The following is a 21881-nucleotide window of genomic DNA, read 5'->3' on the forward strand; positions in this document are numbered from 1 at the left end:
TGATTATCTGTGGTGTGAAAGTTTGGTAGTATTCAATGGGACGTCCATCCGTCCCTGGGGTCTTATTGTGTGCCAAATGTTTTAATGCCTGTAGTATCTCTTCACTTTCGATTGGTCTATCAAGGTTAATTATTTGTTCTGCATTTAACCTCTTCATTGGGGCTTGCTGAAAGAACTTTGCCAGGTGTGTCGGGTGTGGGGGAGGTTCAGTTGCGTACAGTGTACTATAGGATTGTTTGAATGTGTGGTTGATCTCTTGTTGTGTATTTACCATTGCGCCTGTATCTTGGCGTATAGTGTTTATGGGAGTGACTTTCTGTGCCCCTTTTGCTAGCCACGCTAGTAGCCTGCTAGAACGGTCGCCTTCGGCGTGTAGACGTGCTATGTAGTGTTTGTGGTCAAATTTACGCAAGCGTGTCTCGGTTGCATTCCATTGATTTTTTAGGTTAGTTAATTCAATATTCTTGCCTCTCCCCAAAGCCAATTCACATTCTGTGTTGCGAATTTTACTTTCTGTTTCGTGTAGTTCTGCACTTAATGCTCAGCGGACCCCGCCTGCCGTTGCTATGCACATGCCTCTTATAACTACCTTGTGTCCGTCCCATTCTACAGCATGTGATGTTGTTGTCTTTGTGTGAATTGCAAAGTACGTTTCTATTTCTTCTGCTATTTTACCACGGAAAGGGGGATCTCGTAGTAGGGTGGGTTGTAGGCACCATGTTGGTATGCATGTTGATTGTCTGCCCCATTTTAATGTTACGAGTAACGGGAAGTGGTCTGATAGAGTTTTGGCCAGGTATGTTGCGTTATGTATCATATGTGCTAGCCCGTTAGTGCATAATAATAAGTCTATTCTCGTATGGAGATGATGTACTGGTGAGTAGAAAGAGTATTCTCTATCTGTGGGGTGTAAACGCCGCCATATATCTTGTAGTTCTCTTTCTTGTATCCATTTATTAAATGCACAGGACAATGTCTTGCACTGGGTGTCTCTCGTTGGGGGGTGTGATCTATCTAATGACATCTCAATTACGCTATTAAAGTCACCCCCCCATATAGTGGGTATGGTCGGGTCAAATGGGATTTGTGTGGTGATGGTTCGGAGGAATTCTCCCTGTCCTGTGTTGGGTGCGTATAGTCCAATTATCGTTAGTTGCTTCCCGTCTAACTCTCCATCCAGGCTAGTGTATCTTCCATTATTGTCTGTGTGTACGTTTTTGATTGTGTACGGCACACCCGGAGCTATCCATATTAATACTCCCTTCGCATATGTCGAGGTTTTGGTTCCGTGTGTTATTCCCGACCAGTTTTTGTCTATTTCGCACAGTTCGTGCGCTGTGGCATGCGTCTCTTGTAGGATAGCTATGTGTATTTTGTGTCGTTTCAGGTATGAGTGTATCTTACGTCTTTTAGTCATATTTGCCAGTCCCCTAACGTTCTAGGTTACTATATTATATACCGTAATTTTGTGTGGATTGCTTGGTATAGTGTGTTTCACGAGTCCCGGGTCCCGAGACTTTACGCACGTCACACCCCGAGTCTCCTTTGTGTGGGATATTAAGCATCTTGTGGGAGAGAATGAAAGTGAAAGAGAAAGTAAAACTTACATTGGTTAATCTAACTGGGGGCTGCAAGGCACAACTGGTGCAACTGTTTACATTAGTTACTGCAAGGTTCATTCGGTAACCCATTGGGTTGGGAGGGGGGGGGGGGGTGTTGTTATATTTTCTGGAGTGTCTCCGAATTTCAGCCCGGTTGTTTGTACTTGCATCCCTTCTCGTGTTCCATTTTGTGCCAAGTCTGGTTGTTGCTCGCGTGTAGTGCCTGGTTTGGTTTCTGCATGTTTCTTGTTTTTTTACCCCCCCCCCCTTTTTTTTTTCCAGATTTACTTGATTTTTGGGGAAGAATTTCTGTGATATTTTCATTGTTCTGCTTTTGTTTCTTGAGTTCGTGAGTACACATAAAGTAAGTCCTGCTATTTCAGAATTAAAGGTCATCCGCCGAACGTGGGGTAAACGTTGGCCCTGTGGTGAGTACCGACGTGATTAGGCCTTGTTGACTGTTCGTTGAGTCGGAATCTGAATTGTTTGTGTCTTGGTTGGATCGAGGCTTTATGGATGAAAACCTGTTCGCCAGTTTTAAGACTTGGAGTTGTTCCGCCTCTGCTTGCGATTTCGTTGGACCCGATTCAGTCTTGCGTGTTGATTTTTTCTTGCGGCGTGGTTGTGGAGTCAGCCACTCTTTTTGTGTTCGGGTCTCGGCTGTAGGGTCTATCAGGCCTTTCGCGTGTATCCAGGTCCATGCATCTTCTGATGTTGGGAATATGTGTGATCTTTCACCGTCCACTACCCGCAGTTTAGCTGGGTACATCAAGGAGTATGAATAATACTCCTTGAATACCCCTGGAACTCGATGTGCACGTTCCACTGTTAATAGTGGTGGGGGGTCGTTTGTAAATATGTTTTCACTAAGCCAGCGCTCCAGGAATAGTTCTGCGTTTGGGAGTTTGATCTTTTCCGGAAAACCGAGGAATCTCACATTATTGCGGCGAGATCGTCCTTCCGCCTCGTCAGCCCGCTTTTTTAGGCGTAGTATTTCAGTTTCCTGTTGTTGAAGCCGGTGTTTTAGGTCTGCTATGTCTGGTTGCGCCGATTTAAGGGTTATTTCAGCTGTTGCAACCCTTTCTGCGAGTTTCCGTTGTTCCATTCGAAGCGTGTTAACTTCGGCCACTACGGTGTCTATTTTTCCTTCAAGCAATGTTTTGGTGTCGAGTATTGCTTGGAGTACCTTTTCCATTTGCACGGAGTGGGCGGCTAGGGTCTCCGTCACTTTATGTAAGACTTTTGCGTGAAGTTCTGCGTCCATTTCTGAGGCTGATGAGGTTCCAGTTTCAGTTTGTGTTTTTTGTGTTTTCGGTTTCACCATTTTTATATTAACCTTAAGTTCATGCGTATCAGATTTTAAGTTTATGCAGTTTGTCTACCGCGGTGGCAACTTGTTACGGAACCGTTGAGCAACAGCGTTGTTCCATCCAGAAGCCCTGATTTTGTAGATGTATCTGCACGTGTGTTTGGTGATATGTCGCGTTTTAGGGCTAAATGAGGTCGAAATCCTTGTTATTTTGCGTGTATGTGCAGTGGTCACTTTGTGAGTCGCTTAGTTCCTTATTTAGTCTTGTCTTCCTGTGACATCCAGATTGCGCCCTCCGACGTCTTTCGCACTAGTGAGTTTCTCTGTGCAAGTTGTAGAGGAACTATGGAAATGTTCAACTGTAGTGGAGCGGCGTCGCGCCACGGGCCCCGTTCGATTTGTCGGGCTGAATTAAGCGTTGACGCTTATTGCGCACGTCCACCGATGTCGGTGTCGTCTACGGTTCTCAGCGCGGCCAGGGCTCGACCTCACATCCAGCATTTCTCTAGGCCCTTTGCTCCGTACCACCCCGCTGATCCCGTCGAGGTTCAAGCGAGTCTGAGTCCGCGTCGCCAGGTGGTTCCGCCCGCCCTGGACCCAGCTCCGCAAGTGGTTTCGGCATGGGTAACGGCGTTAGCAGCGGCGCGAGACAGTGCCCCGATATACGTCCCGGGGTCGCGCGCTCCTCACCTCTGTCTCACTCAGCTCCACCGGTCAGGTTTCTCTCGGATTCGGGTAGGCCCACGCGTGGGCACCGCCTCAGCTCCCTCGCGGGTCATCCGGTTCGCACTTGCTGCGTTGTGGGTTTCCGTTGTTCGGTTTTCCTTATTGTGCTGTCCTTCTTGCACTCATATTCAGTAGTTTTCATGTGCAATATCTGGGATTTTGGTGTTTTATCAGGATCTTTTTGCCGGCTGTGGACGGAGCTCACTTTAGAGCGTCCTTTCACGGCGCCATCTTGACCACGCCCCCAAGTACCTTGAGATATACACAGGTCTTTTCTGATTAAAGTAGATATACTTTTGACAATCGTCTAGCAAATATGAGTGCATCAGGTCCTGCCATGAATGCTTTGATTATAGAACAAGTCAGAAACAAAATAGCAGCTAAGGGAAAAATGGTAGCTAAAGCTTTTTAAGGCAGCATTTATGACTGAACTACTAAAAAGTAAGCATAATAGAACAAAATAGTGTAGGTAAATGACCCAGAAGAGTTTTTTCACTGTCTAATTCGGAAGATAAAAGCAGAAAAAGAAGTATGAGGCTAAACAAATCACTAAGGAAAAAATAAATCCAGCTTTTTGGCCTTCGGCAAGAAAATATTGCTGTACTAGGAAAACGCAGAAAACGTTTTCTGAGAAGAAGCAGTTAATGAAACATAAGGGGAATCACACGCTATTGGAAATCAAGAGTATCCCCTTCCACTTCCTTGGGCTATACAATTGGTAATCTTGATTGTTTTACCTGAGTAAACTATTTCCCTTTGGTCATTACATCAGCAGTGAAATACGGCTGTTCTGCTGGTGACCCAAAGTATTCACCTGATCACCTCATTTAGAGGCCCAAGTCACCTTTTATTTCAGAGCCAACAACAGTTTTTCAGTGGGACCATTTCCATGTATACTCATCTGAAAGAGTGCTGAGGCAAAAGTTAGATGTTCATTTTGTTTACACTTGTAAGTGGAACGAACAGCGCAATTCCTGAAATCTGATTCTTTTTTTGTCAATTTGGAGTCAAAGAGGCATGAAAACACATCCAAAGCTATGTTGTGCAGATAAGTGTGCTTTGAGACTGCCAATGCATGCCTGCTCTTAGGACAATCTCCTGAAGGTGTTCTGTGGGTAAGCCATAGGGAAAATCTGTGTCAGCCACGAACAGCAAGTACTTCTGAACAGTACTTCTGAACAGCAAATACTGGAACTGCCCAACATCTACAAAGGTGATACATGTTAATTTCCTCACATGATGAGGCATTATAGGACGATGTTTGGGACAGGCCAGGGTCATGTTTATAACACCACAGTCCCTCAGTCCGTGACAGAGTGGTTAATTCAGCAATATTAGTGTATCATAGTTATTGCATAACATCATACTTTGTTGGGGTTAAGTATTTGGACTATTCTGATTTGATTCCAGACTGTGATAAGGAAGAAGGGTGTCCCAACTATTTGCAAGTAGTATTCATTATATTGAGTTTTTAATCACATTGCTTGCGTTCCTTAATTAAAACTCACTTTACCCCATTCCCATTGCCCCTACTTCTGTTATTCAGTTGCCTTTAATCAAGTTGTTTGGCTTGTATACTGGACTCACAGTTTGATGGGTTGATGCAGAGGAGCTCTATACTCATTTTGTAGATAACAAACTGATAAACCTTTTTCTAACTTGCTTCTTTAAAGGCTGTGTTGAGGAATAGTAGGTGTTGAAATTATCAGTATGTAATGGGGCATTAAACAGTATCAAATTGTAATCTCACATTTCCTCTATACTGCAGCTTTATACAACTGGCAAACTGCATTGATAGCTGCTTAGACAATAAATGTCACTGCAGAGTGACAAAGTATCAGTGTCCAGTTTAAGAATCACACCTGGTACCATCTCATCAGCAACACCAGCATTCATGCGGTGTATTCTTTAAGGGATAATTTTAAGCACATATGACAGCCTTGTCCACTAACAGGTGTTTTGAAAGAGGTGCTCATTACCATCCAAATCATTCTGGGGTACACATTACCATGGGACTGATAATGCTGTAGTGAATTAATCAATATCCGAAAGCAAATGAGATGTAACAATGGTCACCTGTCATGGTACTGAACTACTGCAGCATAAGTTGTGATAACAGACTGAACTTGTCTGAATGGCGGATGTTGTCTGTTTTATGTAGGCATCTTTATATGAAAATTCTAATGCAACTATTGTACAATTCAAGCTGTTCTGTGCTGCCCTTTTCTGAATTCCATTTGATGCTATAAATATATCAGTGAGTATGTAATGTGCTAATCGGAATATTATTAAAAGTTAAATCCTAAACACAGAAGTACAAAATGCAAAAACATTACATTACAAACAATATATCAGCAATGTATACTGCAGCAGTTTCCTGAAGAGCTTTAAAAGCATTCATTAGGCATGTTGCATTTACAGGAGCAGCCTTCGGTTCACAACTAAAGAAAGAGCTTTACATGTCCACAGATTTTCAGGACAATGGGGTGCGGTCCAGTCCAGAGCCTGCCAATGGATTCTGTTGCTGTCTACTTTCCAATGAGGAACTTGCAAGGGTTAGATTGTCTAACCAAACAAGGCATTTTGGTCATCTCAAAGCAACTAGCTTGGTTGTCTACCCAAGTTGCCTACCCACCCCTTGATGCCCGTTCTTCATTACATTCATACAACTATAGCAGTAGAGGTGTAGTTTTATAAGCAAATTATAATTAATGCAATCGAGGATCATCTAAAAAAAATTAAAAAAAATTACATTCAGTACCTGACTATCCACTGATGACTTCTCTTCTTGGAGCTGACTATTGAAAACAGCATCACCTAAACAAAAGGTGCAACATATTAGGACATGCACATATTGGACAATCAAAACTTGTTTGAAGGCAAGATGTGGTCGGTGGAGGACGCACTGAACTTAGACTGTGTACTTGTATATTATATTCCTTATTCAATGATCCAATAATACTTCTCAATAAACTGGACACTTCCTATTCTATTACAACAACTTATTACAGTGTATTTTCTTGATTGATTGTAAACAATAAATAAGGAGACATGCCACAATATCTATTATTCAGTAATGGTGCTATGCCATTCAGCAACAACCCAAAAACCAGTATAGGCACATCATGCAGACGATAGGTTTATAAAATTGAAATTAGGGCTACAAGTTTTATTGTATGTGCCTTTAACCTGTTTCTGTTTAATAACATTTATTTTTGCTCATCTTATCAGTATTGATCTATAATAATTTTAAATTCCGTAGATAAAAAGAAAATGCAGGTAGCATACTTAGACATTATCCAACCTATAATATATGCAATCTTACGTGGATGCCTGTTGGGCTTTAGCACAAAAAGCAACCAAATAACAAAACAATGCACAGCTGAAAGCACAGTAGAACACACATGCACAAACACATCTATTTAAGGACATTTATTTTCTTTCTTTAAATCCTCTTACTGCCTAGCTGCACAGATTTGGGCCTGCCAGTTATGACTGAAATCATAGAGTCAACCAAAAGAATAACTATTTCCTTTATATTTCCATTTTAAAACCTATTTACACATAGAAAACATATTGCGTTCTGTCTGAATTTATGTACAAATGTAAGTAAAATGGAAATCTGGGAGTTTTGTCGGTAATCACGGAAAGTTGTATTGTTAAACTCTCTGTCTATGGAATTTAAATTTCTCATTTTAGAAAGTCCCATTTTGGCTAGATGACAATCAATATTCAGTTTATAAGCTTTAAGGACCTGAGAACAAGCACTACTGTTGAATATTTCTTTTTGTGTGTTTAAGTCTCAATATATCTCACGACTGTGAGTGTTTCTAAAGCGGTAACCTATGAAGAGAAGGCGAATGCTTATAAAGTCAATTATAGCCTCAAAGGAATAGTTGGCTATAGATTCTAAAGCTCTCTCTTGAAATATACGCGAAAGCATTAGGTACCTTAATTTCCTGCTTAAAACAACAGAAATGTGGCTGAAGAAGGCAAAATGTCAGTATCCACTCCAAGACCTTTACTTTTGGCACCCTCACTAACTGGATGAAAGGACAGTGTGCATATTCTGTATAGTTTAAAATAATGATAGAAAATGAGGCAAAATAGTTTTTCACTATTAATGTATGATGTTTAACACAAAACAACAAAAATACCAGCTCCTGATATTAGGTCTAGGCAAAAATGGTGCAAACTGATTTCAAAGGCACTGCAAGTATATGGAAAATGTCACTTACCCAGTGTACATCTGTTCGTGGCATTAGTCGCTGCAGATTCACATGCTGTGCACAGTCCGCCATCTGGTGTTGGGCTCGGAGTGTTACAAGTTGTTTTTCTTCGAAGAAGTCTTTTCGAGTCACGAGACCGAGGGACTCCTCCCATTTCGATTCCATTGCGCATGGGCGTCGACTCCATCTTAGATTGTTTTCCCCGCAGAGGGTGAGGTAGGAGTTGTGTATGTTAGTAATAGTGCCCATGCAATGGAATGAATACGTATGTACATAATAAAGGTTAAAGTAATATATTTACAAATGTACAAATGTTCAAGATCTAGTTCTAAACTGCTACAGGCTCCCGGGGAGGCGGGTGGGCGCATGTGAATCTGCAGCGACTAATGCCACGAACAGATGTACACTGGGTAAGTGACATTTTCCGTTCGATGGCATGTGTAGCTGCAGATACACATGCTGTGCATAGACTAGTAAGCAGTTATCTCCCCAAAAGCGGTGGTTCAGCCTGTAGGAGTTGAAGTAGTTTGAAATAATGTTCTTAGTACAGCTTGACCTACTGTGGCTTGTTGTGCAGTTAACACATCTACACAGTAGTGCTTGGTAAATGTATGAGGCGTAGACCATGTTGCTGCCTTACATATTTCGTTCATTGGAATATTTCCTAGAAAGGCCATGGTAGCACCTTTCTTTCTGGTTGAGTGTGCCTTTGGTGTAATAGGCAGCTCTCTCCTTGCTTTAAGATAGCAGGTTTGAATACACTTAACTATCCACCTAGCAATGCCTTGTTTTGAAATTGGATTTCCTGTATGAGGTTTTTGAAAGGCAATAAATAGTTGTTTTGTTTTTCTAATTAGTTTTGTTCTGTCAATGTAGTACATTAGTGCTCTTTTGATGTCTAATGTATGTAGTGCTCTTTCAGCTACAGAATCTGGCTGTGGGAAGAACACTGGTAATTCTACTGTTTGATTTAAGTGGAATGGTGAGATAACCTTTGGTAAAAAATTTGGATTTGTCCTTAGAACTACTTTATTTTTATGTATTTGAAAAAATGGTTCTTGTATGGTAAATGCTTGAATCTCACTCACTCTTCTTAGAGATGTGATGGCAATCAAAAATGCAACTTTCCACGTTAAGTATTGCATTTCACAAGAATGCATGGGCTCGAAAGGTGGACCCATGAGTCTTGTTAAGACAATGTTGAGGTTCCATGAAGGAACAGGTGGTGTTCTTGGTGGTATAATTCTCTTTAGGCCTTCCATAAACGCTTTAATGACTGGTATTCTAAATAGTGAAGTTGAATGAGTAATTTGCAGGTAAGCTGATATTGCGGTGAGATGTATTTTTATGGAAGAGAAAGCTAGATTTGATTTTTGCAAATGTAGTAAATATCCCACTATATCTTTTGGAGATGCGTGTAATGGCTGAATTTGATTATTATGGCAGTAATACACAAATCTTTTCCACTTATTTGCATAGCAGTGTCTAGTGGTAGGTTTCCTAGCTTGTCTTATGACCTCCATACATTCTTGTGTGAGGTCTAAGTGCCCGAATTCTAGGATTTCAGGAGCCAAATTGCTAGATTCAAAGATGCTGGATTTGGATGTCTGATCTGTTGTTTGTGTTGTGTTAACAGATCTGGTCTGTTGGGTAGTTTGACATGAGGTACTACTGAAAGGTCTAGTAGTGTTGTGTACCAAGGTTGCCTTGCCCATGTTGGTGCTATTAGTATGAGTTTGAGTTTGTTTTGACTCAACCTGTTTACTAGATATGGAAGGAGAGGGAGAGGGGGAAAAGCGTACGCAAATATCCCTGACCAGTTCATCCATAGAGCATTGCCTTGGGATTGATCTTGTGGGTACCTGGATGCGAAGGTTTGGCATTTTGAGTTTTCCTTTGTTGCAAATAGATCTATTTGAGGTGTACCCCAAATTTGAAAGTAATTGTTTAGTATTTGGGGGTGAATTTCCCATTCGTGGGTTTGTTGGTGATCTCGAGAGAGATTGTCTGCCAACTGGTTCTGAATCCCTGGAATAAATTGTGCTATTAGGCGAATGTGGTTGTGAATCGCCCAATGCCATATTTTTTGTGTTAGGAGGCACAACTTTGTCGAGTGTGTCCCTCCTTGTTTGTTTAGATAATACATTGTTGTCATGTTGTCTGTTTTGACACAAATGTATTTTTGGGTTATTATGGGTTGAAATGCTTTCAGCGCTAGAAATACTGCTAACAGTTCTAAGTGATTTATGTGAAACTCTCTTTGATGTATGTCCCATTGTCCTTGGATGCTGTGTTGATTGAGGTGTGCTCCCCACCCTGTCATGGAAGCATCCGTCGTTATGACGTATTATGTCACTGGGTCTTGGAAAGGCCGCCCTCGGTTTAAATTTGTACTGTTCCACCATAGAAGCGAGATGTATGTTTGGCGGTCTATCAACACCAGATCTAGAAGTTGACCCTGTGCTTGTGACCATTGTGATGCTAGGCACTGTTGTAAGGGCCGCATGTGCAATCTTGCGTTTGGGACAATGGCTATGCATGAAGACATCATGCCTAGGAGTTTCATTACCATTTTGACTTGTATCTTTTGTGTTGGATACATGGCCTGTATTACCTTGTGAAATGTTTGAACCCTTTGTGGACTTGGAGTGGCAATCCCTTTTGCTGTGTTGATTGTCGCTCCTAAGTATTGCTGTGTTTGACACGGCAAAAGGTGTGACTTCGCGTAGTTGATGGAGAAACCTAGCCTGTGAAGGGTTTGTATGACATATTTTGTGTGCTGTGAACACTGTCTTAGCGTGTTGGTTTTGATTAACCAGTCGTCTAAGTACGGGAACACATGTATTTGCTGCCTTCTGATATGTGCAGCTACTACTGCCAGGCATTTTGTAAAAACTCTTGGCGCAGTTGTTATTCCGAATGGCAACACTTTGAATTGGTAATGTATTCCTTGGAATACGAACCTTAGGTATTTCCTGTGTGAAGGATGTATTGGTATATGGAAATACGCATCTTTTAGGTCTAATGTTGTCATGTAGTCTTGCTGTTTGAGCAGTGGGATTACGTCTTGTAACGTGACCATGTGAAAGTGGTCTGATTTGATGTAGGTATTTAGTGTTCTGAGATCTAGTATTGGTCTCAGAGTTTTGTCCTTTTTGGGTATTAGAAAGTACAGTGAGTAAACTCCTGTGTTTTTTTGTAGATTTGGTACTAATTCTATTGCGTCCTTTTGTAGCAATGCTTGAACTTCTAGTCCTAGAAGATCTATATGTTGTTTTGACATATTGTGTGTTTTCGGTGGGACTTTTGGAGGGAATTGGAGAAATTCTATGCAATAACCATGCTGGATAATTGCTAAGACCCAAGTGTCTGTTGTTATTTCCTCCCAAATTTTGTAACATTGGCTTAGTCTTCCCCCCACAGGTGTTATGTGATGGGGTTGTGTGACTTGTGAGTCACTGTTTATTTTGTGGAGTTTTGGGGCCTTGGAATTTTCCTCGATTTCTTGGGAATTGGCCCCCTCTATATTGCCCCCGAAAACCTCCCCTCTGATATTGACCCTGGTAAGTAGGCCTTGTTTGTGAGGTTGTGGTTTCTGTGGGTTGACCTTGAAACCCTCCCCTAAAAGGTGTTTTTCGAAATGTGCCTCTGCTCTGCGGGGAGTAGAGTGCGCCCATGGCTTTGGCTGTATCGGTGTCTTTTTTGAGTTTCTCAATGGCAGTGTCTACCTCCGGCCCAAACAATTGCTGTTCATTAAATGGCATATTGAGCACAGCTTGTTGGATTTCCGGCTTGAACCCTGAAGTGCGCAGCCATGCGTGCCTTCGTATTGTGATTGCAGTGTTTATTGTCCTTGCAGCTGTATCTGCTGCATCCATGGAAGACCGTATCTGATTATTTGAGATACTTTGTCCCTCTTCCACCACCTGTTGCGCTCTTTTTTGGAACTCCTTGGGTAAGTGTTCGATGAAATGTTGCATTTCATCCCAATGAGCTCTGTCGTATCTTGCCAAAAGTGCTTGTGAATTGGCAATACGCCATTGATTTGCTGCTTGTGCTGCAACCATTTTTCCCGCAGCATCAAATTTGCGGCTCTCTTTGTCTGGAGGTGGTGCGTCTCCTGAGGTTTGAGAGTTGGCTCTCTTACGAGCTGCCCCGACAACTACTGAGTCTGGTGTTAGTTGTGATGTAATATAGATTGGATCTGTTGGCGGTGGCTTGTACTTTTTCTCCACCCTTGGAGTTATGGCTCTGCCTTTAACTGGATCCTGAAATATTTGTTTTGAATGTCTTAGCATTCCTGAGAGCATGGGAAGGCTTTGGTACTGGCTATGGGTGGAGGATAGGGTGTTAAACAGAAAGTCATCCTCAATTGGTTCAGAATGTAAGGTGACGTTGTGAAATTCGGCTGCCCTTGCGACCACCTGTGTGTAGGATGTACTGTCCTCAGGTGGTGACGGTTTTGTAGGATAGGATTCTGGGCTGTTGTCAGACACTGGAGCATCGTAAAGGTCCCATGCATCGGGATCATCCTGACTCATTGTAGTATGAGCTGGTGAGTGCATCAGTGGTGGAGTTGTTGCTGGTGATGCATGTATTGATGGTGGTGGAGACGGTGGTGGGGTTGTTTTCCTTGCCACTTTTGCCTGTGGTTGCTTGTCCTTTTGTTGAAAGGCAAGTTTCCTTTTTATTTTGATTGGGGGAAGAGTGGTTATCTTCCCTGTGTCCTCATGAATATGAAGCCTTCTTTGCGTGTAGTCAAGCTCTACAGCTTGAACCTCCTCTCCAAATCTATGTAATTGGGAGGTCAATCCTTGTTCCTCTGTATAGGAACTAGTTTTCAGCTCCGAGGCTGGATGTTTCGGAACCGAAACCTTTTCGGAAGTCTTTTTAGGCTCCGAAGAAACCTTCTTTGTTTTCGGCGTGGTGTCTCGGTGCCGAAATTCTTCGGTGCCGCTGTCTCTGTGCCGAAGTTTCTCGGAGCCGCTGTCTCGGCTCCGAGGTTGCTGTGTGGTGGTATCTCGACCGGAGTCGGATGACTTCGACACCAGCATGCCCTTTTTCGGTGCCTTGGATCGGTCACCTAGTTTTCGGGTTAAGCCATGGCCTGTTGGCGGTGGCGTCCCCTGGGCTTTTGTGGACTTCTCGTGAGTCTTGATTTTCGACGTCTTACTCACGGTTTGGGGTGTTTCTTCGGCGTCGAGTTATTCAGAATCCGACTCGTGGACGGAGAAAGCTTCTTCTTCCTCCTCGAAACGTTCTTGACCTGTCGGCGTGGACGCCATTTGTAGTCTCCTGGCTCTTCGGTCTCTCAGCGTCTTCCTCGACCGAAACGCTCGACAGGCTTCACAAGTATCCTCCTTGTGCTCGGGGGACAAGCACAAGTTACAGACCAGATGCTGATCCGTATACGGATACTTGTTATGGCATTTTGGGCAGAAGCGGAATGGGGTCCGTTCCATCAGCCTTGAAGTCGCACGTGGCCGGGCCGACCAGGCCCCGACGGGGGATCAAAAAAACCCCAAAGGGCCACCGGAGCTCTTCAAAATTCGGTGTCGATTTGTTCTAACTAACCCGATACCGAACGCAAACAATACCGACGATTTTTTCCGAGATTCTAACTAACTTTCCGACCCGAAACACGGAGCGAAAAGGAACACGTCCGAACCCGATGGCGGAAAAAAACCAATCTAAGATGGAGTCGACGCCCATGCGCAATGGAATCGAAATGGGAGGAGTCCCTCGGTCTCGTGACTCGAAAAGACTTCTTCGAAGAAAAACAACTTGTAACACCCTGAGCCCAACACCAGATGGCGGACTGTGCACAGCATGTGTATCTGCAGCTACACATGCCATCGAACATATATATATATATGAGTGGGTGTATTTTTATAATTGTGCACAGAGTTTTCAAAGAAAACACAGAACGTATTATGCACACATTTTAAAGCTGCCCACAAATGCAGAACAGACTTGCATGCCTGCTATGCATCAAACGGTTCTATTTACAGTGCACATACTAACTTGGTAATACTGGAAGTTAGTCCACGAGTTGCAGACATGAAATATCAGAAAAATAGAGATGTGCAGTTAGCAGCTCATATCCTAACTAAGAGGGGCCCATTCAGTTCTAGTTTGTAAAAGAATAGGTGCTGGTGCCCAAAGATGTGCTCAGAAGCCTACAGCTGGCTGGTGGGCACTATTAAAATAGCGAGGCTGCGTAGTCTCAAATTCACCTCATGCCTCTTTAATCCGCTTCCAGGCACTGCTGCCCCTTTAGCTCTCTCTTACCAGTCCCTGCATTCTCCATTTGTGGCTGTTTTTCTGTCTTTCTGTTCCCCCTTTCATATTTACGTGTTTTTATACTCTATTGCTTTTGGTCAATATCTGCTGCGGAAAAGGTCCCCAAAAAGTGAGTGCACTGGCCTCATTACGAGTGCCCCGTTCCTCTCCATTGTGCTGGTATAGGATTTAAAGGCCTTGTTGGGATTAAAATTAACACGAGAACACAGCAAATTATGAGATTTTCATTCAGACTCCTGCATGTTATTCCCCCTGAGCCCATAATCAGCGGTTATCCCTCTTCTTCCTGAAATCATGCCTGACCACAGTATCAAGAAGGGAGAATATAATGTCGGGCCAGATACCAAACCACTCATAATAGGCCTAACAGAGTCATAGAATTAAAATATGCACAGCAAACGTAGACAGCTCACACTGCACACAACATGCTTATGTACAGAGGAAGGTCTATTAATGCTCTGTGATAGAACTGCAGAATAATCCTACTAGAAATTGAGTAAAACCCATTTTGTCTAAAACAATGAAATCAGAGTGTAAAATATATATTGTTCATTTATCCTAATGCAACCACAAGAAAAAAAAACGTTGGTTGCATTTTCTTGACCACTGCAAAACTAATAACGTTGTTTGCATAAGTTTGGAGCAAACATGGTTGCTCTATTCTTACCACTGCCATTAACAATAAACTAAGGATCTGACTGCTTTTACAGAAAAAGACTAGAGTTGGGGAGCTTTTGATGTTTGCCAGACAACTGGTGGTAATTGTATCTGAACCAAAACGGTAAATGGTGGTAGAGGATTAGAAAGACATTTTCACCAAACAAATTACTCAACTAAAGCATGGATTCTTGTGAATGTGTCAGTTTCCATAAACGAGGACTATGGAAAATGTCTTGGAATTCTGTATTGACTTACACCACAGGGCCTTTGTAAAACCTACCACACACGAGGAACAGATAATGTCAATGATCCTAGAAGTGGTGGAGACTTTTCTGGTGTAACCAACATTTCTGATGGATAAGTATGATGTGCCTAATGTAATCCCCAGATACTCAACTATCTGGCTTAGAACAGAAGTCCATTTATTGTGATTTATCTGGGGCACCGGATTTTGTAGAAGCTTGGACAGGAGCAAACGTGTGTGTGCCTCGCTGGTATGCACACCTTCAGGGGCCAGTCATCCAAGCACAGGTAAGGTAAGACACTACCATGTCCTAAGATAAGAAGCACGGAGCAGACTTCAGACTGGGCTGAAGTACCTTTTACTGGCAGTGGTCACCATGACCTTAAACATCAATATAGATACCTCTTTGAAGTCTGTTGTTTACATACAGTTATTCTGGTGTAGATGAACAGCCATCTGCTACACGTCCATTACACTTCCAATTGTATATCTTTATATTTGAAGCTTTGATGTGTAAGATGTGTCTCAACTTCTCCCTTGGGTCCCTTTTTCTCAGCACCAGGACCTGTTCTTTTTGTCCTTTTGGGGGGAGGAGCCTTGATCTTTGTGTACAACTTGCTCTCACATTAGACCTTCTCAAGTAAAAGATCAAGGTGAAGAGGTTGGCTGGGCAGTGAGGACTATTTGAAGACATGGTAATTGAAAATGGGGCATAGGAATAAAGCTATTGTACAGACATGTAAGCCACTGCATACAAGTTATCAGTGCCTCTTTGTAAATGGTGTAGTGTTTTTGCCTTTGTTGTAAGAAGTTTTTCCTCTTATCTTGTGGTTTCTGCTAGCAAGGTGTTGGATATAAGGAACACAGATATTCTGATCTAAAAATCACCGCAGTTTTCTTAAAACGGTCCCTATAGTCTTGTTTCATAACGGAGAACAGTTCTTGGGAATTTCATAAGTATCTTGCAAAGTGATCTGGCAAAGCCAAAGAGTGAGCAATTCTGAGCATGGTAAGTTGAGCTGGAAGAATGGTCTTTCCTATGATGTTCATCCAGCTGCTGTCTTTCTCTGGAGATGCAGAAGTTGCTATTCAATGTTGAATACCTCTATGGGCCACTGATACAACAAATGAATCTAGAGGAGAACTGCTTAGATTGTAACATCACTGAATGTTGTCAGTTAGTCATATATTCAATTAATAATCTAGGGGCATACAAAAATAGCTATATAGCTATACTGTTCCAAAAATGAGCTGGTGTATCTATGAGGGAGTTTTTCAACCAGTTTTAGATAAGTGAGGTGTGGGTATGCTGTTCCTTGACCTGGGGAAAGGGGGTAATCCTGGACTAGGATGGTGATGCTTTTATGTCCTGCTGCTTTAAGAGGCATATATGTATTTAATCTTAATAATGGCCACAGACCAGCATGGGACTGGTGTGGGAGGTTCCTTTGACTTTTTCATTTCTGCAATAGGCTGTGGCGCATCCTGGGCTGAATGTGCATGGGTTGTCCCCTATGTCAAGCATGGTCTCAATGGTGATGGATCTGCCACTGGTGTCACATGTGCCTTGACACTGACACTGGAATTTTGTCCAACACCGTGAGCTTCAAAGTGAGAGCCCACGTCGAGCAAATCACCAACAAGGCCATCCATGCCAAAGGTTGTAATGGTGAGGGACTTTATGGAGGCATAACAATTGATATCAGTGTTTTCTGAGGTGGAGGTCATAGTGTCTGTAGATCTGTACCTCAAACCAAGTTAACAATGCTCTTTCAAGCACTCCATAGATCGCTTTTTATATACTTCAGTGTCACACCCTAAGTGCAATGGGTGTGCCTAGACGAGGATCCCATGCTTATTGTGCCATTGGAACCAAGCAACAGCTGACCGCTGAGCCCCAAAAAGGGCAAAACCCATCTTCGTTTGCTTGTGTTCTGGGTCAGGGAGGACCTGTTCCAGCAGTTTGGGCTGGACTGAACCTACTGAAGCAGGGTAAAAAACCAGTTTGCATATGGCTGGGCTCAAGCTGAGGTGGCATGATTGACAAAGTAACAACGGACTTGGATGCAATCCTGAGTATTTACCAGTGGCTGAGATTAATTAAAGCAAAGCACCCATCACTCTTCTTTCATACTTGGGAGGCCAGCAGGAAAGTTTTCTCTGTATCCTTAACATCCCCAAAAGGTACGACACAACAGATGTCATAATTCATCCTTACGACATTCAAGCCTTCCTCCACAGTGAATTAGAGAAGGTGGAAAATATCAACATATGTCAGTCAATGGAAAAAAGTATTTTTCAACCAAAATTTAGAATCAACAAATATTGCCATAAGGCACTACAAAGTTTTCAGAAATAAAGCTTCACAGAGCAGAACAAATGAGGATGCCTATCTGGCTCAATTTTCTGCACTTTATGTTCTAAATAAAAGGTTTAAGCATTTACAAAGCTTAAAGGTCTGAGCTATAGTAGGTGAATGTATTCTGTTGCAATGTCTGTACTTTGGATTGTATAAAGATGGTATACTGATTCATGCCACAGAAGAGAATAGGCACTGTATTAATTTATCAGGCTGCTTAAGGAGAAATATGTATATTTAAATGAGTCCTACAGTCCTACTGAAGAAAGCTCTATCATCTGTTTTGTTCTAAGTTAACCTTGACCAATCATGGAGAAACAGCTGTTAAATGTTGCAGAAGGACTATCAAGCAGTATGTGAACTGTCCTGCAGTGCATGCTTCTCCTCTTGAAGAGGAAAAACTTTACAGATTCAGGTACATCTTGTACACTTAGTGTGACACACCACAAATTCAACAAAGGGAGAATGTAGTGTTTCTTGTCACGGTCCACCATAGCATATTTTTCTCTGTTAGAATGAACCTCCTTTGCCTCCCTCTAGTATACTGCCTTCCTGGTGTCCAATATGCATTATTGGATAAGTTACTTACCTTTGGTAACGCCTTATCTGGTAGAGACAGACTAGCCGCAGATTCCTCACCTTAAAATGCTACCCAGGCACCACACTGGATCCAGAATAAAAAAAATCAGCAGTACCTCTGCATGTGGGTAGAGGGCACTGTGCGACCCCGTATCAACATTGTCCACTGGATATGACGTTGACAGAGTCCATATAATCCCTCATCCGACGCGCTGACGTCAGTTTCGTCTGGGACTAGAATTCTGTGCAACAACGCAGAGCCACCATAGAAACTGGCAATGGAACAGTGTGCCAACAAGAGAGAAATATGTATATTTGATTTACAACTACTAAATCGAAATGCTTGGTAAGATAGTACCCATGGGTGGGCCAGTAAGGAATCTGTGGCTAGTCTATGTCTCTAACAGATAAGACGTTTCCTAAGGTAAGTAACTTGTTCATCTGATAGAGACAACTAGTCTCAGATTCTTACCTTAGAATTAGATGCCAAAGCAATATCAAGCCAGGAGGAGGGTCTGAGAACATATCCTAACCAAGTCTCACATAAGCAACAGGTCTAACTGAAGGCAGAAAAGACCAGTCACAAGAGAGATAAAGGTGAGAAAGAATATTCGTCTCACCAGAAGAGCAGTGGAAAGACCCACAGAACATGTTAAGAAGACATGGCACACCATGGAGAGAGGAGCACATGGCAATGAAAAATGAATCTGTTGGTACTGAACAAGAAATATGAAATAAACATGTATGGGCCTAAGGTAGGAGCGGTATTGATGAAGAGCTGAGGACTAAGATGCAAGACCACCGCGACAGTCACTGAGATAATTTGGACGTAACATCTAACTAAGGGGATCCACAGAGGACAAGAAAAGAGGAGGAGCAATGCATGCATGCTGCCTCAACCAGGATGCATAGGCAAAACCAACAACAAGCAGAAAACTCAACGTTGGTAGGAAGAGTTACTTGAAACACAGAATGCACACCTCCAGGAAAACAAAAGGAGAACCTGTGGAGAGGTGTAACAGAACTAATACACATAGAAGGGGTCGACAGGCGACACGAAAGTCGTGGCATATGTACGACATGTGATGGAGAAAAGAGGAGATTTGAATAGATATATGCTGAAACAACCACATGCACATATATAGATGTAATGACATGGATGTGTTCGTGTATATGTATCTATAGATATGATTGGAGCCTAGCTAGACACATATATAGATATACATAAATATAGAGAAATATATATATATATATATATATATACACACACACACATAATATATAGAAATATAGAATGAAAAGGCTGAGTAAACAGCAACACAGTAGCAACAAAAAAAGAGGGGAGAGAGAAAAATCACACCCCTTAAAGAAGATAAAAGCCGGCCAAGCAGAAAAACCAATGCTAGCAGATTAAAAATCTAAAAGAGTCCGGTAGAACAATTTGCTGACAGAAAACAATAGAAACCTTGCGGTATATGAAACAAGGTTAACACCTGGCAAAAAGAATTGCCACAGGAGAAGACACCAACCACAGAAAGGCCAAGTTAATAGCAATGATAAGACTAGTAAATAGAAAAAAGTCGCTGAAAGAAAGGACCCAAGGGACAAAGGGCATAATCTTGGAGGGACAAAACCTGTGTAAAAAAAAAAAAAGCAGTTCAAATGTGGACCAAATAAAAAAATATCCTGACGTGTAAGGTATAGTTGGCGTCGACTTTTAGAATGGGATTCGAACACTGCACCTGCAGGAATCTGCAAGGTTCAAGTGTCTACACCAGTGGTCTACAGCTCTAAGCAACAAAAAATATTTAGTTAGAGAGGATTAAATGCCCAACAGAAGGAGGAGACATAACTGTCTTTGTGCATCCATCATAGAAAGGATTAAGCAAGTGCTAGGACTCGAATTCTACACTCTAAATGCCGGAAACACAGATTAAGAGAGTGAGGATACTCTAGTATGACATTAGCAGATGCTAGTAGAAAGGTAGGTCACTGTTCAAGTGATAGTATACTGTTTAATACACAAGCAGATAAGAAGAGAAAATGAGATAAACAGCAAAATTATTTTTTATAACTACCTATAATACTGCACATACACAGGTAAGAATGATATCGCGGAAACATTGGCACATGTTGAAGAGTGATCCTAATATAGGAGGGGATATTAAGAAAAATCCACTACTTATCGTAGAGGAAAATCCGTGAGAGATGTATTAGTGAGAAGTGATATCAGACAGAGTGAAAAGAGTAAAGCCTGGTTGAATCAGAAAGATGGCTTCTTCAAATGTTTGAAATGTAAGGCATGCAAAAATGGTGGAAATGTCAGTTAACAGCTGAGATAAGAGGTAGAACTGTGCATAAGATCAGGGGATTAAATCAGTGACTAAGTAATACATACCTCGAAATGTAGCTGCCTTAAAATATATATAGGAATTACTAAGTTACAAGTTCATATACGTATTTTACAACATTTACAAGCTGTCCAGAATAGAGATGATACCTATCCAGTTGCAAGACATATTCATGAGCTACATGGTGGGGATGCAAGGGATCTCAAATATAATGTAATTGATAGAATATCAACGGATGCAAGAGGAGGAAATAGAGAGAAGAAGCTGAGGATTTTGGAATCGTGATATATAATAGCCCTTGACATCAAGGAACCGAATGGACTGATTAGGAGTGAAGAATTACATATACACCTAAAAAGTTAAAATTGATTTATAACAAAATGTTTAGTATTTTGTATAAGAAACAATGATATATTTTAATCTTAATTTTAGATGGTCTGTTGGGTGCAATAATTTAGTGTAATTAAGTGAGCCCACTGGGGCAAAAATAGTAGAGAGCATTTGAAGTGTAGCTGCCCTAAAATATATATAGGAAGTACTAAGTTACAAGTTCATAAACATATTTACAACATTTACGGGCTGTCCAGAATAGAGATGATACCTATCCAGTTGCAAGACATATTCATGAGCTACATGGTGGGGATGCAAGGGATCTAAAATATAGTGTAATTGATGGAATATCAAAGGATGTAAGAGGAGGAGATAGAGAGAAGAAGCTGAGGATTTTGGAATCAAGATATATAATAGCTCTTCACACTAAGGAACCGAATGGACTGAATAGGAGTGAAGAATTACATAACTGATTTGTATAGACTCATAGAATAATAGAACTCACAACAGGCTATATTTATATCTGTTCTGATAATCATGTGTTTGGATGTTTTGCGAAAAGATAACAGTCATATTCTAGTGCATTCATCCAATTTGTTGATTGCAATTATTGAGAGACAAAGCTCAATTGAGCAATATTAAAGAAACTGATTTGCACAGATCAGCTGATGGTTAAATTGTGTAGTTATCCTCGTCATTATGTTTTTTTGGGACATTTGTACGAGTGAGGATTTTGTAAAAATAATAAAATTGCAATTAATATACAGCATACATTTAAAATCATATATATAATCAAATGCTGCCATTTTTTATTAAAATAGAAATGTTGTTCGATTGTGAACACATTGTCGATGCGATCATGTGATGCTATCAATTGTAAACAAACATGGCGCTTAACAGGTTGATGAAGGCAGAGATGCCAAAACACGTCCCTGTGGAAATTGTCAAATAAACATTATTCATTTAGTCGCCTTGGAGTGCCGATCTTCTTTGAAGAAGGAGGAGAGTGCTGATATACATACATATACATATTATATATATATATACACACACACATATACACACATATATATTATACACACACAAACAATAAGTGAACTGCATCCAGGATCGGTCAGAAAAGTCAGAAGGAGGACTACGACCATAAAGAAGAAAAAGATGACTGTGGCACATGGCGAGACAGAAAGCAT

At 41.6% G+C, this 21881-nt stretch overlaps 1 protein-coding gene across 14 annotated transcripts in view; it reads right to left on the minus strand.

Moving 5' to 3' along the window:
* The window catches only part of CLIP1 (CAP-Gly domain containing linker protein 1), a 543241-nt gene that overhangs the window by 28399 nt on the left and 492961 nt on the right, over window positions 1–21881 (minus strand). For all 14 annotated transcript variants that reach the window (XM_069214950.1, XM_069214948.1, XM_069214943.1 and 11 more), the window contains one exon: window positions 6398–6453. In XM_069214950.1, the coding sequence (XP_069071051.1) occupies window positions 6398–6453 (56 nt within the window). The remainder of the gene's footprint in view (window positions 1–6397; window positions 6454–21881) is intronic.

This window comes from Pleurodeles waltl, chromosome 11, assembly GCF_031143425.1.
Source record: "Pleurodeles waltl isolate 20211129_DDA chromosome 11, aPleWal1.hap1.20221129, whole genome shotgun sequence".
Taxonomy (NCBI): domain Eukaryota; kingdom Metazoa; phylum Chordata; class Amphibia; order Caudata; family Salamandridae; genus Pleurodeles; species Pleurodeles waltl.